The sequence below is a fragment of the Jaculus jaculus genome, chromosome 13 (genome assembly GCF_020740685.1).
Source record: "Jaculus jaculus isolate mJacJac1 chromosome 13, mJacJac1.mat.Y.cur, whole genome shotgun sequence".
NCBI lineage: Eukaryota > Metazoa > Chordata > Mammalia > Rodentia > Dipodidae > Jaculus > Jaculus jaculus.
Window position 1 is genome coordinate 52917984 of NC_059114.1, and position 14346 is coordinate 52932329.

General features: G+C 37.9%; 1 protein-coding gene across 4 annotated transcripts in view; it reads right to left on the reverse strand.

The window, feature by feature from the left end:
- Positions 1-14346, reverse strand: part of Fer (FER tyrosine kinase) — a 417682-nt gene that overhangs the window by 184148 nt on the left and 219188 nt on the right. For 2 of the 4 annotated variants that reach the window (XM_004652481.3, XM_045132276.1), the window contains exon 12: positions 8010-8132. In XM_004652481.3, coding sequence (XP_004652538.1) covers positions 8010-8132 — 123 coding nt within the window. Of the gene's footprint in view, positions 1-5043; positions 5130-8009; positions 8133-14346 lie in introns of those variants that run through there. The other 2 variants (XM_045132277.1, XM_045132278.1) reach the window with 2 other exon arrangements.

The window sequence follows — 14346 nt, forward strand, 5'->3', positions numbered from 1 at the left end:
AATTTCAAGTTTGCCCTTCCTTCTCTTTCTCAGGACCTCTTCTTGTTTGACATTCATCTGATCCTGAATAATATGGCTGAAAACCTGGTTCTTGGTGACAAATTACTATTTAAGTCACAGAAAGATTTATTATCTTTTCAAAAATCTACCTCCAGGGCTGGAAAGATGGAGTAGTGGTAAAGGTACTTGCCTGCAGAGTCTAAGGACCCAGGTTCAATTCTCTAGAATCTCCGTAAGCCAGATGCACATGGAGGCACATACGTTTGAAGCTCATTTACAATGGTTGGAGGCCCTGGCACATCCATATCCCCCCTCTCAAATAAATAAATATTTTTTAGTTACCTCTAATATCTGTCATCCATGCCCAATTCTGATTTTAAAAAAGTCACAATTTCTCCATTGAAGCTGGCAGACAAATCATTTGTCTAAAGTTCAAGTTAATGACTGTGTCTGACTGACCTACATTTAATCATGACCATCTTAGACATTAATATTCATTCAGAGATATTTTTCTTATAAACAGAAGAAACATTAACTTTAAGCCAAACAGATAACTTTTAAATGCAATTTAAATACTAAACTACATGCCTTTTTCTATCTATATTTTACAAAACTTTGTTTATCTCAAATTCCAGCTTTACTCAATAAAAGTATTATGATTTTCCTTTTATAGAGACTTTTAAGTTTTAATATATTAAAGTCTATATCCATTCTACATTTCATGGATTCAAAGGGACATTCTGTTCTTTACAAACACATTCACATTCCTTAAACTAAGTGGTTTATACTCTCTTACAATGTCCACACACTCTACAATATATGATTACTAACATGTGTTTAAATATTTGACAAGATCTTTACCATTAAACTACATTTCCTTATTCATAATACTGTAGGAGGATATGAGCAACAATAACATTATATGGGGTCAATAACTATACTTATTCCACAGGAATATACTAAGGCCACATGGGGTAATTCATAAGGAAAGTTCAGCAAGGGGTAGAGGGAATATTTCACTGGCAGAGGACAACCAAAAGCTGTCTCAGTTCCTAGTTCTGCAAGGATTAGTGGGTTGTTGCTCAAAAATCCAAGCAACTGCTTGATGAAGTCAATTTTTTTAAAGCTGATTTTTTTTCTTTCTTTCTTTCTTTCTTTCTTTCTTTCTTTCTTTCTTTCTTTCTTTTTTTTTTTTTTTCAAGGTAGGGGTTCACTCTAATCCAGGCTGTCTTGGAATTCACTATGTAGTCTCAGGGTGGCCCCAAACTCTCAGTGGTCCTTCTACCTCTGCCTCCCAAGTATTAGGATTAAAGGCCTATGCCACCACACCCAACTTTAAAAATCATCTTTAAAACACTCTGGAATACCTCACTTCCAGACATTTGGGGATACAACTGAACAAAAATTACATACAATTCTGGCCTTGTGAAGACTACATTTCACTTAGGAGAACATATACAATTAAAAATATCTGATATAATATAATGGCATATAAACATAACCACAAAATAAACCCAAGAGAAGGGCTCAAGGGGCACATGAGAGGAGAAGGTACTGTTCGGCATGACAGAGGAGGGCCCCAGGGGGAGCATGGGAGGAGAAGGTACTGTTCTACATGAAAGTGTGGGAAGGCCTCTTTGGTGAAGCATATTTGAGAATAAACTGAGCTAGAGAAAGAACAGGCCATGTACAAACCAACTGTGTTTCCTAATTTTAAAATGACAATTGGTGCATACCCATGCTTAACACTAACTTTCCATCTCCAGTATCTTTGCACCAGGTTAGGGAAGAAATAAAGGAAATGGTTATTTTGAGGCAGTTTAGGAGTAACAGTGCTGAAAAGTCCATACCCTTCTGTTGGCCAGATGTGGGAATTATCCTTGAGGCTGCAGTGTAAAATTTAGGTCAGAAACACCATTATTATCAGAACTATAAAAAGATCTGGCCTTCTGGCCTTTCCATATCTCTGCTCCCTTTAGGAGTCCCCCCCCCCCCCCCGTTCCCTTCTGAGAAGTATTTCCTAGAGTATTAAGATTTTGGGGACGATTGACCTTTTTCAGGAATCCTAACCTTAGAGACTTGACATTAGGACTAACTGGCGGGGCTAGCCACCAGTCCACAACACACACACACACACACACACACACACACACACACACACCCCAAAAAAAAAAAAAACACCCAACCTGAGTCTTGATGTTTTCTTCTCAAACTTCTTGCCTCCTTGGGCAAAAGCTCTGAATTTCTTCCTTTTTTTTTTTTTTTTTTTAATTTTTTTGTTTATTTTTATTTATTTGATAGTGACAGAGAGAGAAAGAGGCAGATAGGGAGAGAAGAGAGAGAATGGGTATGTCAGGGCTTCCAGCCACTGCAAACGAACTCCAGACGCGTGCGCCCCCTTGTGCATCTGGCTAACATGGGACCTGGGGAACCGAGCCTCGAACCGGGGTCCTTAGGCTTCACAGGCAAGCGCTTAACCGCTAAGCCATCTCTCCAGCCCCCTTTTCTTAAGTTTGAGACTTCTTAAACCTACTTCTTGCCTTCTTTTGTTAAAAAAAATATATATGTCTTCCTTCCCTTAAGCCCCCCTTTTCTTAAAGCTCTAAACTACAACCGAAATCTTTCTGGAGATTGTAGACTACAAAATGAACAAGCTAGACAAGTATACACTTGTGCAATAGCCTTTGCAGGTAGCCAACTGTTCTCTGATTGGACATGAGGTCAGCTTGGTGAGAGAGATCTCTGGCACTGGAAATCCAAATCAGAAACTCATGGTCAGGCAACTCACAGATCTCAGAAAGAAGGTATTACTGCTCTTTGGGGGACAAGAGTGGGATTGCATACCAAAAAGTCACTCAAATAAATCTACATACCCCCTTTAACTCAAGCTGTCCTCACTCTTGGTTGGAGAATGTTTCAGATTACAGAAGGCAGAGAAAATGAATGAAGAAAGACAAAAAGAGAGCTAACTGCCCACTGGGAGACATGCTACCTCTACGACATCTGCCAGGGCTCAAGAGAAGCTGCGGAGGAAGCAGCAGCACGAATACTGCTCTAATTGGTAACGTGACAAACATTTCCAGGTGATGGTGACAGATATGGTGATCAGTCAAAAAAGTCAAAATCCAGAGGCTACAGAAAATTTATCACTAAATCAGACTGCAAACAACTCTTTCTGAGCCTCATCCTCTGGTCTGTGAATATAACTTTGAAATTCATAACTCAAGAATCTGGAAACAGCTGAAAATTATCTGTGCATTAGTGTAGCATATTGGTGCATTAATGAAGAATAAAAATTCCTGTATCAACTTCATTAGAAATATCCGGGTAAGCTATTACTAAGCTGCTAAATTTAAATAATTCGAAGGTCTGAGGAGATGGTTCAACAGTTAAAGGTGCTTGCTTACAAAGCCTCCCCAGGTTGAGTTCTGCAATACCTATGGAAAGCCAGACACACAAAGTGGTACATGTGTTTGGAGTTCAACTTGCAGTAGCAAGTGGCCCTGGCATGCCCATCCTTTATCCTACCCTCTCTCTTTCAAATAAATTTTTTTTAATATTTTTGTTTATTTTTATTTATTTGTTTGGAAGCAATGGACAGAGAGAGAAAGGAAGAGGCAGACAGAGAAAGAGAGAGAATGGGCACACCAGGGCTCTGGCCACTGCAAACGAACTCCAGATGCATGTGCCCCCTTGTGCATCTGGCTAACGTGGGTCCTGGAGAATTGAGCCTCAAACCAGGGTCCTTAGGCTTCAGAGGCTAGCACTTTACTGCTAAGCCATCTCTCCAGCCCTCAAATTAATAAATAAAAATATTTTTTAAAAAAATAAATAATTCAGGCTGGAGAGATGACTCAGTGGTTAAAGCACTTGCCTGCAAAGCCTAATGACCCAGGTTTGATTTGCCAGTGCCCAAGTCAGGAAAGATGTACAAAGTGGTACATGCATCTGGAGTTTGTTTGCAATGGCTAGAAGTCCTGTATATCAGTTTTCTTTCTCTCTCTTTTTCTGCTTGCAAATAAATAAGTAAGTATTTTTAAAGATAAGTAATTATTGGGCTGAAGAGACTGCTTAGCAATTAAGGCGTTTCCCTGCAAAGCCAAAGAACCCTGGTTTGATACCCCAGTACCCATGTAAGCCAGATGCTCAAGGGGACGCATGCATCTGGAGTTCGTTTGCAGTGGCTGGAGTCCCTGGCATGCCCATTTTCTCTCTCTCTCTCTTTCCCTCCCTCCCTCCCTCCTTCTTTCTCTCAAATAAATAAATAAAATATGTTTTAAAAATATGTAAAAATAAGTAATTCTTCTACTCTGGTTGTCTACTTTTACATATTTTGAGTGGACATTTGTAAGAGTGTAAGAGACTAGCCCCTGTAGCCATCATAATAATGAAATTACATTTTCCTGAATAAAAGAAAAAAAAAACAGTAGGAGACAAGAATTATACTGAAAACAAAGTAGCATCTTTATGTAGGCTAAAAAGGAGGTCTGGAAACATGAAAATTAGATTTTGTAGCACATTATATGGTCAGATATAACATTTTTACAAAAACTAAATGAAGAAATAGATTAGTAATAAGAGTATAAATAACTTTCAAGGGGAGATATATAACAGATAATAATATCATAACAAAATCCCTATCAATTTATTCTCCAATCAAAATTGAGAATATATAATTTTCATAACCTCTATGTTATGATCTTTTAGAATAATAAGGTTATTCTTCAAATCAAATACATAGCAATATAATAGATAATGATGTACATATTTTAAATAGCAGGACTTCAAATAAGTTTAACAGTCAGGTAGATAAGCTTTAAGTTTTTACCTCATAAAATAATCACCTATTGCTCTTTAATCTTCTATAGCATCCAGCACATATTTATTTTCATAGCCAGTGCTATTAAAGGATGATAATCAACTCCACACTATTAGGAGTTAAAGGCAAAGATAATAATTGACCATAATAGTACAGAAAATTTAAGTCAGTATATATGTTTAGCTCATGCATATTTTACATAGTAAGAGATACAGTTTTATTTGCAGTTATATATTTACTTGCAGGCTCACATCTGCATTGTTACTTCTCTCAGTAGGGCATGTATCTCTTCACTTAGATGCAACTGAGCCTATAAATGGTGCAAATATTTAATTGGTTTATAAAACAAGACTTCAATATATCTACAAACATATTCATATCATATTAATCTAACATGAGCAAATCATATCTTGCTGCTGATCTTGATTCATGCTAGGCTATACTACAATTAAAGCTCATGTTTCAAAATGTATAATTAAATATGAACAATTCTGGCATATGTGTGTGGAGGCAGTGGTGAAGAGGAAATGCCAAACATGGTCCCTAGGTGTGGTGGTTTGATTCAGGTGTCCCCCATAAACTTAGGTGTTCTGAATGCTAGGTTCCCAGCTGATGGATATTTGGGAATTAATGCCTCCTGCAGGGAGTGTATTGTTGGGGGCGGGCTTATGGGCTTTATAGCCAGTTTCCCCATGCCAGTGTTTGGCACACCCTCCTATTGCTGTGATCCACCTTATGTTGGCCAGGGGGTGATGTCCACCCTCTGCTCATGCCATCGTTTTCCCCCTGCCATCGTGGAGGTTCCCCTCGAGCCTGTAAGCCAAATAAACCTCTTTTTTCCCAGAAGCTGCTCTTGGTTGGGTGATTTCTACCAGCAATGCGAACCGGACTGCAACACTAGGTTTATGGGTTTTAAGAAGCTAGGTATCTGATGGCACAACTCACTGAATAAAGAACAAAGATTTAAGGTAATTCTGATAAAATCAAGTTGATGTGATGAATAGAAAAAAAAATCTACACTTGAGAAAGATAAACCTGAATTAAAAACATACATTTTACAATTGATAATAGACTACTTTGACTAAGAAAGGTTTTGGAATTCTATAAAAACATCCTCATTACTGAAAGATGAAATATAAAATATTGGTTAATTTTTTCTTTATTGTTTTCTTTTGGCCAGGATAAAAAGTGACAACCAGTTTTACACTTGGACGTTTCTATAGTGTTGTTTTCTACAGTTGAAACTGGACAAAATAAATGGACAAATATTAATAAGAAATGAACTAATTTTATAATTCTAGAAAGTTATGTAAGATAGCAACTTCTTTATCTTTAGACCTAGAATTTTGGGTAACTGTCTGTGGAATCTGCTGTGAGAAATGGTTAAAGCTCAGCCACTGTGAATAGTGAGCTCTATAATAAAAGTACAAAGCAGACATTATATTCTAGACTAACATAAAGTATGATTTTTTGGCAAATTTACAGTTAGGCATTTTGGAGACTGTCACTTCAAATTAAAATCTATCTGCTCAGGAGGCACAGTTAGGAGGACTGCCATGAGTTCAAGGCCATCCTGACTACATAGTGACTTCTAGGTAAGTCTGAGCTAGAAGAAAGACCCTACCTACAACCCCCCCCAAAAAAAGATCAAGTTGAAGTGCTGAGTGATATCTTAGAGGTTAAAGTGCTTTGCAGCAAAATGCCTGCTAACCTAGGCTTGATTCCCCAGCAGCCACATAAAACCATAGTTACAAAATGATACATGCATATGGAATTTATTTACAATGGTAAGAGGCATTGGCATCCCTATGCAAACACATCCACACATTCTTTCTCTCCTTTCTCTCTCTTTCACAAATAAGCAATATAACGTTTTTTAAATGAAATTTAAAACCCTTATCAATTTTTATGGCTTTCCTATTTCTACGATACTGTTCATGCCATACAAACACTAAAGGAAAAAGCTCCTGGCAGCCTTAAATCAATTCCTACAATATTGAAAGCTTGTAAAAGTTAAGTAGGGTATTCCCTCCCACCCTGTGATTCTTACAATCTTTCTGTCCCCTCTTCCTCTTCCGTGAGCTTTGGTGGCTGTGTTTTAAGCCTTCTGGATTTCTACTTTAGTGCATTTTAAGTATCCTCAGTGTCTATCTAGGTTCTCAGGCTGCTGTTCTCTCAACTCATAACCCACACCCCATGGTAAATACCAGCAATCCTACTAAGGAGGGCCTACAGTGGATAGGGAGTAGGCATGAGGGAAATGATAGTGATGGTACCAACACATGATATGTCCATACGAAGTTTCTACTTAATTTTTTTTTAAAAAGTCAGTTTTATTGCTGTCTGGGCCCCACAGATTTTGTCTGAAACACAACCTTCCCAGAACCAATCCCAATCTCGTATGTCTTAGAGCTCATGAAAGAATGTGCTTTATGACAGACCATAGAGATAAAAATGGCCTAAACAGGGCTGGAGAGATGGCTTAGCGGCTAAGCGCTTGCCTGTGAAGCCTAAGGACCCGGGTTCGAGGCTCAGTTCCCCAGGTCCCACGTTAGCCAGATGCACAAGGGGGCGCACGCGTCTGGAGTTCGTTTGCAGAGGCTGGAAGCCCTGGCGCGCCCATTCTCTCTCTCTCCCTCTATCTGTCTTTCTCTCTGTGTCTGTCGCTCTCAAATAAATAAATAAATTAAAAAAATATTTTAAAAAAAAAATGGCCTAAACAATCTCACCAACTAGCTGGTACATTGCAAGAAAGTTGAGATTACTGCTTTTGAGAAGACTGATATTGTTTTAAACAGTTCCAGTCTTATAATAAACTGTAAGTCTCACAGTCAAAATTAAAATTCCGATTGACTCCTAACTGCTAGACATGTTCTTTGATGTGTATATCTTTGAATCATTTGATAAAACATGAATCAGAATATGAATGCCATGTAATGAAAAGAAGCCTTGAGTCTTTCAAGAAAAATTGGAAAAGAACAGTAATGGGCATTTGTTGTATCACAAATACTGAATAAAAAGGCAATTCAGCTTAATAAAACATTCCATTATTTCAACTATATTGGGAATCACTGGCTTTCATAAAGTTTTTATTTCTACCACATAATCTAAAAACTTTGTTTATTGTGGAAAATTTTAATTCACCAAATACTCTTTCAAAACAAAGAAAAAAGTACATATGCTTACTTACCTTGGGAATAGGGTTCAGCAAGACAACACCAGATTTCTTAGTGATGACTTGTTTTGTTGAGTAGTGATGGTCTATAAGTTGAGGAATGTTTGAAAACCCAGTGCCCTCAAATCGGTACAAATTCTAGAGAGAGAACAATAAAGTGAATTAATATGAAGCATTACTTCAGAGAAAGGGACCTTCATCAATAAATTTAGTCCCATTGAGGAAAAACTATCATTGTACAACAATATGTATATCTTTAGTATTTATTTATTTATTTATGAGAGAGAGGCAGAGATAGAGAAGGAAAGACAGAGTAAGTACATGCACACCAAAGCCTTCTACCACTACAAATGAACTGCAAATACATATGCCACTTTGTACATCTAGCTTTACATAAATACTGGAGAATCAAACCCACACCATCAAGCTTTGTAAACAAGTACCTTTAATTGATAAGTTATCTCTCCAGCCTCTTCCCCCAACACAAATAATTAACAGCAATGAACTATAGTCTGGATATGATAAAAAATAAACTTAAAAATATATTTGTTGGCATAATGCTTAAATCTAATTTCATAATGATTAAACTTAATTGATATCATTACTGTATTAAAAGGAAAAGCTAATAGAACTGAAATGCATGCATTTTATTAAAATGACAGTTAAAGGAAACAAGCCCACTTAAGGAACAAGAATTGTGTCTGGGGCTGGAGACATGGCTTTGTGGTTAAGGCATTTGCCTGCAAAGCAAAAGGACCCAGGTTTGATTCCCCAGGACCCACATTAGCCAGATGCACAAGGGGTCACACACATCTGCAGTTCATTTGCAGTGGCTGGAGGCCCTGGCACGCCCATTCTCTCCCTCTCTTTCTCCTTCTCTCTCTCCTCCACCCCCACCCTCTGTCAAATAAATAAATATAGTAAAAACGAATTGTATCTACATATATATCTATTGCATGCTCTATTGATAAACTTTCAGAATCAAAAATAATGTCAAAAGTTTGATAAAGCATGTCTCACACAATAATGAGTATTTGAACACCCCTAATCATTTGTTTTACTCAAAAATAAGGTAATTTTTCAATCATATGGTTTAAATGTAATATTTCTCATAGAAAACTCATATAAGAAATAAAGCTATAACTTCAGATATCGGCAAGCTCAGAAATAGCACATTATAATTTCATAGTACCACATAAGTAAACATTTTCCAATGCTTTGTCAAGATCACTTTTCTGAATGTCCATATTTAAACAGACCAGTGGATAGTCTACTGTAAATAAAATCTAGTAAATAAAAAATAAGACTACTGGCTATGCTTTTCAATGCAAAAAGAATGGCAATCCAATGTATTGAAGGCTTCCAAGGATTATTTCCATGTCAACTAAGGAAATATAGATAGATTCAGACATGAAGATGCATCATTTTAAGAAAACTATTAAGTAAGAACTTTACAACTTGATAGAAGTAGAAGAGTATTTCAGAGTGACTAAGAAGAGGAAAGGGAGGTGAAATAGAAAAGGTTGGATAACATAGACCCAGGTATAGGTATGTAAAAGATTTTCTTCTTGTGTTCCACAGCACAGTGCAGTGACTATAGTTTGCAACAACTTGTTACATACTCGATAAAGAACTTAAAGAGAGAAGGTCAAGGTTACACATACACACACACACATACACACACACACACACACACACACACACACACACACACACAAAACTAAAGAGCAAGAAATATTAATTCCAAACAAAATAAAATTTTAAAAAAGACATGCTAATTCCTCTAATTTAATGACAATGTAGCATATATGCATCAAATTGTCATCTATATGATTATGATATAAAACTATTATGTGCCCAAAAGGAAAACTATATAAAACAACCCAGGTTTAGATATTACTTGCATTACTGAAAGATTATTTTTCCAGCTAAAGGTTAAGGTCAAGGCATTTTTGCCAAATATAAATATTCAATTTACCACAGCTCTATTTATATATGTCCTAAATTAATATTTGTTTTTTTTTCCACTGAAGAACAAAGATGCATAATGAAAACTTCTTAAGATTTAATTATATCTAACTAAACTCAATGAAATTTGTTTTAGAGTCAATTGAGTGCACTTGTTAATAAACTGCCCAAAGCACTTTCAGATGAAGTAGCGAGACAAGCTGTGATAACCTTAGCACTGATGCTTAAGAATATTTTACGGAGGGGCCTAGAGAGATGGCTCAGCAGTTGAGGTACATTCCTGCAAAGCCTAACAACTCAGGTTTGATTCCCCAGTACCCATGTAAAGCCCAATGCAGAAAGTGAAACATGCACCTAGAGTTCATTTGCAGTGGCTGGAGGTGCTGGTGTGCTCATTCTTTCTGCCTGCCTTTCTTCTATCTCTCTCATTGCTTGCAAATAATAATTGTTTTTGAGGTAGGGTCTCACTATAGCTCAGACTGACCTGGAATTCACTATGTAGTCTCAGGGTGGCCTTAAACTCATGACGATCCTCCTACCTGTGCCTCCCAAGAGCTGGGATTAAAAGTGTGTGCCACCATGCCTGGCATTAAATAAATATTTTTAAAAAGACTATTTCACTGAGGATATTAATACACTTCCATGTATGCAATACACTTAGCAAGATCACTGTGTCTCACCTTATTGAGGATATAGAATCAACTATGATCTTCATACCTCTTCACAAAGTAGGTGTGAGGGGTGGCTAAATATTAGTACACAAAACACTTTGCCTAAGATATGGCACATAATACATTCTCAGTTATTAAATAATCATACAAAAATAGACTATGGCTTATAAAACTATTCCAAAAATGGATATATAATTTGAAAAAATTTTCAAAGAACATTTTCTCAAAAAAATTATTATCTGTAACTAACTCAGTTATCTAGCGAGGCTTTGATGCATAAAATTGATTAAGAAATTGTTGGAGTTTGGATTTTAAGTGTTTTGTAGTTTGTTCTTTGGCTCGTATTGGTACTTTGAAACGTTCTGGAGACTGGGAGGTGAGGCATAGCTGAAGGAAGGGATCACTGGTGTGAGTCCTTGGGATACATTATGCTTGGCCACTTCCGCTGCTCTTTGCTTTCTGACCCACCATAATGTGAACAGTGTCTTCTACCACAAACTCCTTCCTCCACAATATTCTGCTCAGGAGCATGGTGCCAAGCAGTTACAGACTGGATACTATAAATCCTTTCTCAATACTACTTTACTTCCTTGTCTCTGGCTGCTGTTTGGTCACTGTGATACAAAAATAACACAGAAATGGAGACATGTAAAATATCATACAAGTGTAACATGTTATAACACTAACATCAACTACAATATTACAAGCAAATATACTATTTCTCCCTTTCTTCCTCCAGTTAACACTAATGACCTAAGTATCATACCTTTACTTGGCTCAAAATTCATACCTCCCTAAGAATAAAAGCCAAAGTCCTTACCATGATCTATAAAGACCCTATATTACAAAATGCTTACCACTGTCTTTCTTACCTCATGTATTCATTAGCTTCAAACTACAGTCACTTCCTTCTGGTTCTCCAGTATTCTATATGCACTCCTTCCTCAAGGAAGTGTTGCTTTGCTGTTCTCAGCCAGCCATATAGGTAATCACTCCCTTATTATCTTCCCTTTCCTTCTTCAGGTTACAACTTTATAAATGAGGCTCACTCTGTACACCCAACATAATATTCACTACCTACAATCTCACCCCAGTTTAACTTCTTCTTTTATTTATTGAAAAAAATCTCCATAAAACTTACTAATATCATCACATATATTTTTATTTCTCTATCACATATATCTACTTGTGCTTTTTATTATCCAACTCCCCTCTGCAATTGATGCACATCAGATAGCAAATTTGTATATTTTTACTCAGTATGGTATTTCCATGTTTAAAAACAGTCAGTGGCTTAAATTTTCCATAAAAAATAAATGGGTAAATGAATAAATAAAATGCATATAAAGTGACCATGGAGTTCAAAGAGAAAAGATAGCAAAGAAATGGATACAAAAAAGCATACATTACTACTTTCAAAATATTAAAGGGTTTAATAAGTAAGAGAAAGACATCACAGAATGAACTAATCAACCTCTGAATTACATCTTACATAAAATTCTAGTATACACATCTGCACAATTAATGAACAACTGAATAAGATAGCGGTTTTCATTTTATTTGTTATTGTTCATTTATTTTTATTTGAGAGTGACAGAGAGAGAGAGAGAATGGGTGTGCCAGGGCTTCCAGCCACTGCAAGCGAACTCTAGATGCATGAGTCCCCTTGTGCATCTGGCTAACATGGGTCCTGGGGAAGTGAGCCTTGAACCAGGGTTCTTAGGCTTCACAGGCAAGCGCTTAACTGTTACGCCATCTCTCCAGCCCAGTTTCTCCTTTCTTAACTTAAGAACATATCCAATTTTAAATTTACTTATTTTTAAAGCAATCACTCTGTTATCAGTGATTTCCCAGGGTCCCTATATAATATAAATCAAATATATCATTTTCCTAAAGAGATAGAATTATTCATATAAAATGCTAAGATTTAAAAAAATAAAATAAAATAAAAGGCAGGCATGGTGGTATATGCCTTTAATCCCACCCAGCACTTGGGAGACAGAGGTAGGAGGATCTCCATGCGTTCAAGGTTACCCTGAGACTAGATAGTGAATTCTAGGTTAGCATGGGCTAGAGTGAGACTGTACCTCAATCCCCCCCCCAAAGGCTAAGTTTTGTCTATAAAGTTTACCTAAGCATAATAATATGATAACAGGCCATTCACTAAAACTATTAAGGCCTTGTTTCTTCATACTTCCCACATCCCACACATTGCAGTTAATTTAGTACAAATTTCTATACATTTCTAACTTGCTGGACATGGCTTGACTTAAAGAATTCAGGGTTTTTTTTTTTTCTGGGGGCTTTTTGAGGTAGGGTCTCACCCTAGCACAGGCTGATCTGGAATTCACTATGTAATCTCAGGGTGGCCTCAACTCATGGTGATCCACCTACCCAAGTGCTGGGATTAAAGGTGTGTGCCACCATGCCTGGTGAGGAATTCAATTTTTAAGTTTTCTTCTTGATTCAACAATAATAAGATGGAAAGAATCCAGGCTAACATTAATTTTTGGTCTGGTTTGGTTGGATTGATTTGATTTCTTTGGGGAGAGAATTTTGCTATATTGTCTAGTCTGGCCTCCAACCTCCATGCTCAAGAAAGCCTCATCCTCAGTACCCAAAGGGGTGAGATGGCAGACTGACTTTTATTTATTCCCTTTACTTACTTTGCATGTGCATGTCTTGCACATGCTTGCATATGGAGGCAAGAGGCTGATTTCTGGTATCTCCCTCAATTACTCTATACCCTATTTATTTATTTATTCATTTGAGAGCAACAGACACAGAGAGAAAGACAAATAGAGGGAGAGAGAGAATGGGCGTGCCAGGGCTTCCAGACTCTGCAAACAAACTCCAGACGCGTGTGCCCCCTTGTACATCTGGCTAACATGGGACCTGGGGAACCGAGCCTCGAACCAGGGTCCTTAGGCTTCACAGGCAAGCGCTTAACTGCTAAGCCATCTCTCCAGCCCTCTATACCCTATTTTTAAGATAACATCTTCCACTGAACCCAGACCTCATTGATGTGGCTAAAAAAGCTAGTCAGACTGCCATGGAGATTCCTTAGCTGCTTCCCTGGTGTTGGGATTATAGGAAGCACTACCACACCTGGCTTTTATGTGGATTCTGGGTGTTCAAACTCAAGTCCTCAATCTTGAATGGTAAGCACAACCCACCCAGCAATTTCCAAAGTCCAGAAAGACTTTTAAATAACAGACTTGTCTAATGAGCTAAGGTTTTTACTAATAATCTTTTATGTGACTTCTTAAAGATGTAATAAAAAACAGTATGGGGACTACCGGTTAAGATGGCGGCGTAGGTACCACGCCAAAACAGCCTGGGGGGGGAAAGACCAAAAAAAACTCAGCAAAATACACACTTTTACTAAAAAGTGAGGTGTATAGGAAGTTGAGGCGGCAGCGGAGAAGTGGAAGAGTTATAGAGCATCCAGAGCCTGCACAGGCGGGAACAGCTGCTCCGGGGCGGCTCGGCTACCCGCCGCAACCGCGGAGCGGCAGAAAACCGCCGGACTCTCGGCTCGAGCCGCAGGACAAGCCAGGTGCGGGATTTTCCCCTCACACCGCGCTCTCCGCAACTCGGGAAACGTGAGGGGAGAGCAGCAGCGAGCAACGGAGGGAGGAGCAGACTGCGAGGTAAAAGCACACGTGGAGAAACGATACAACCAGAACAGCCGCGGCTCCCTCCCCTCCCCT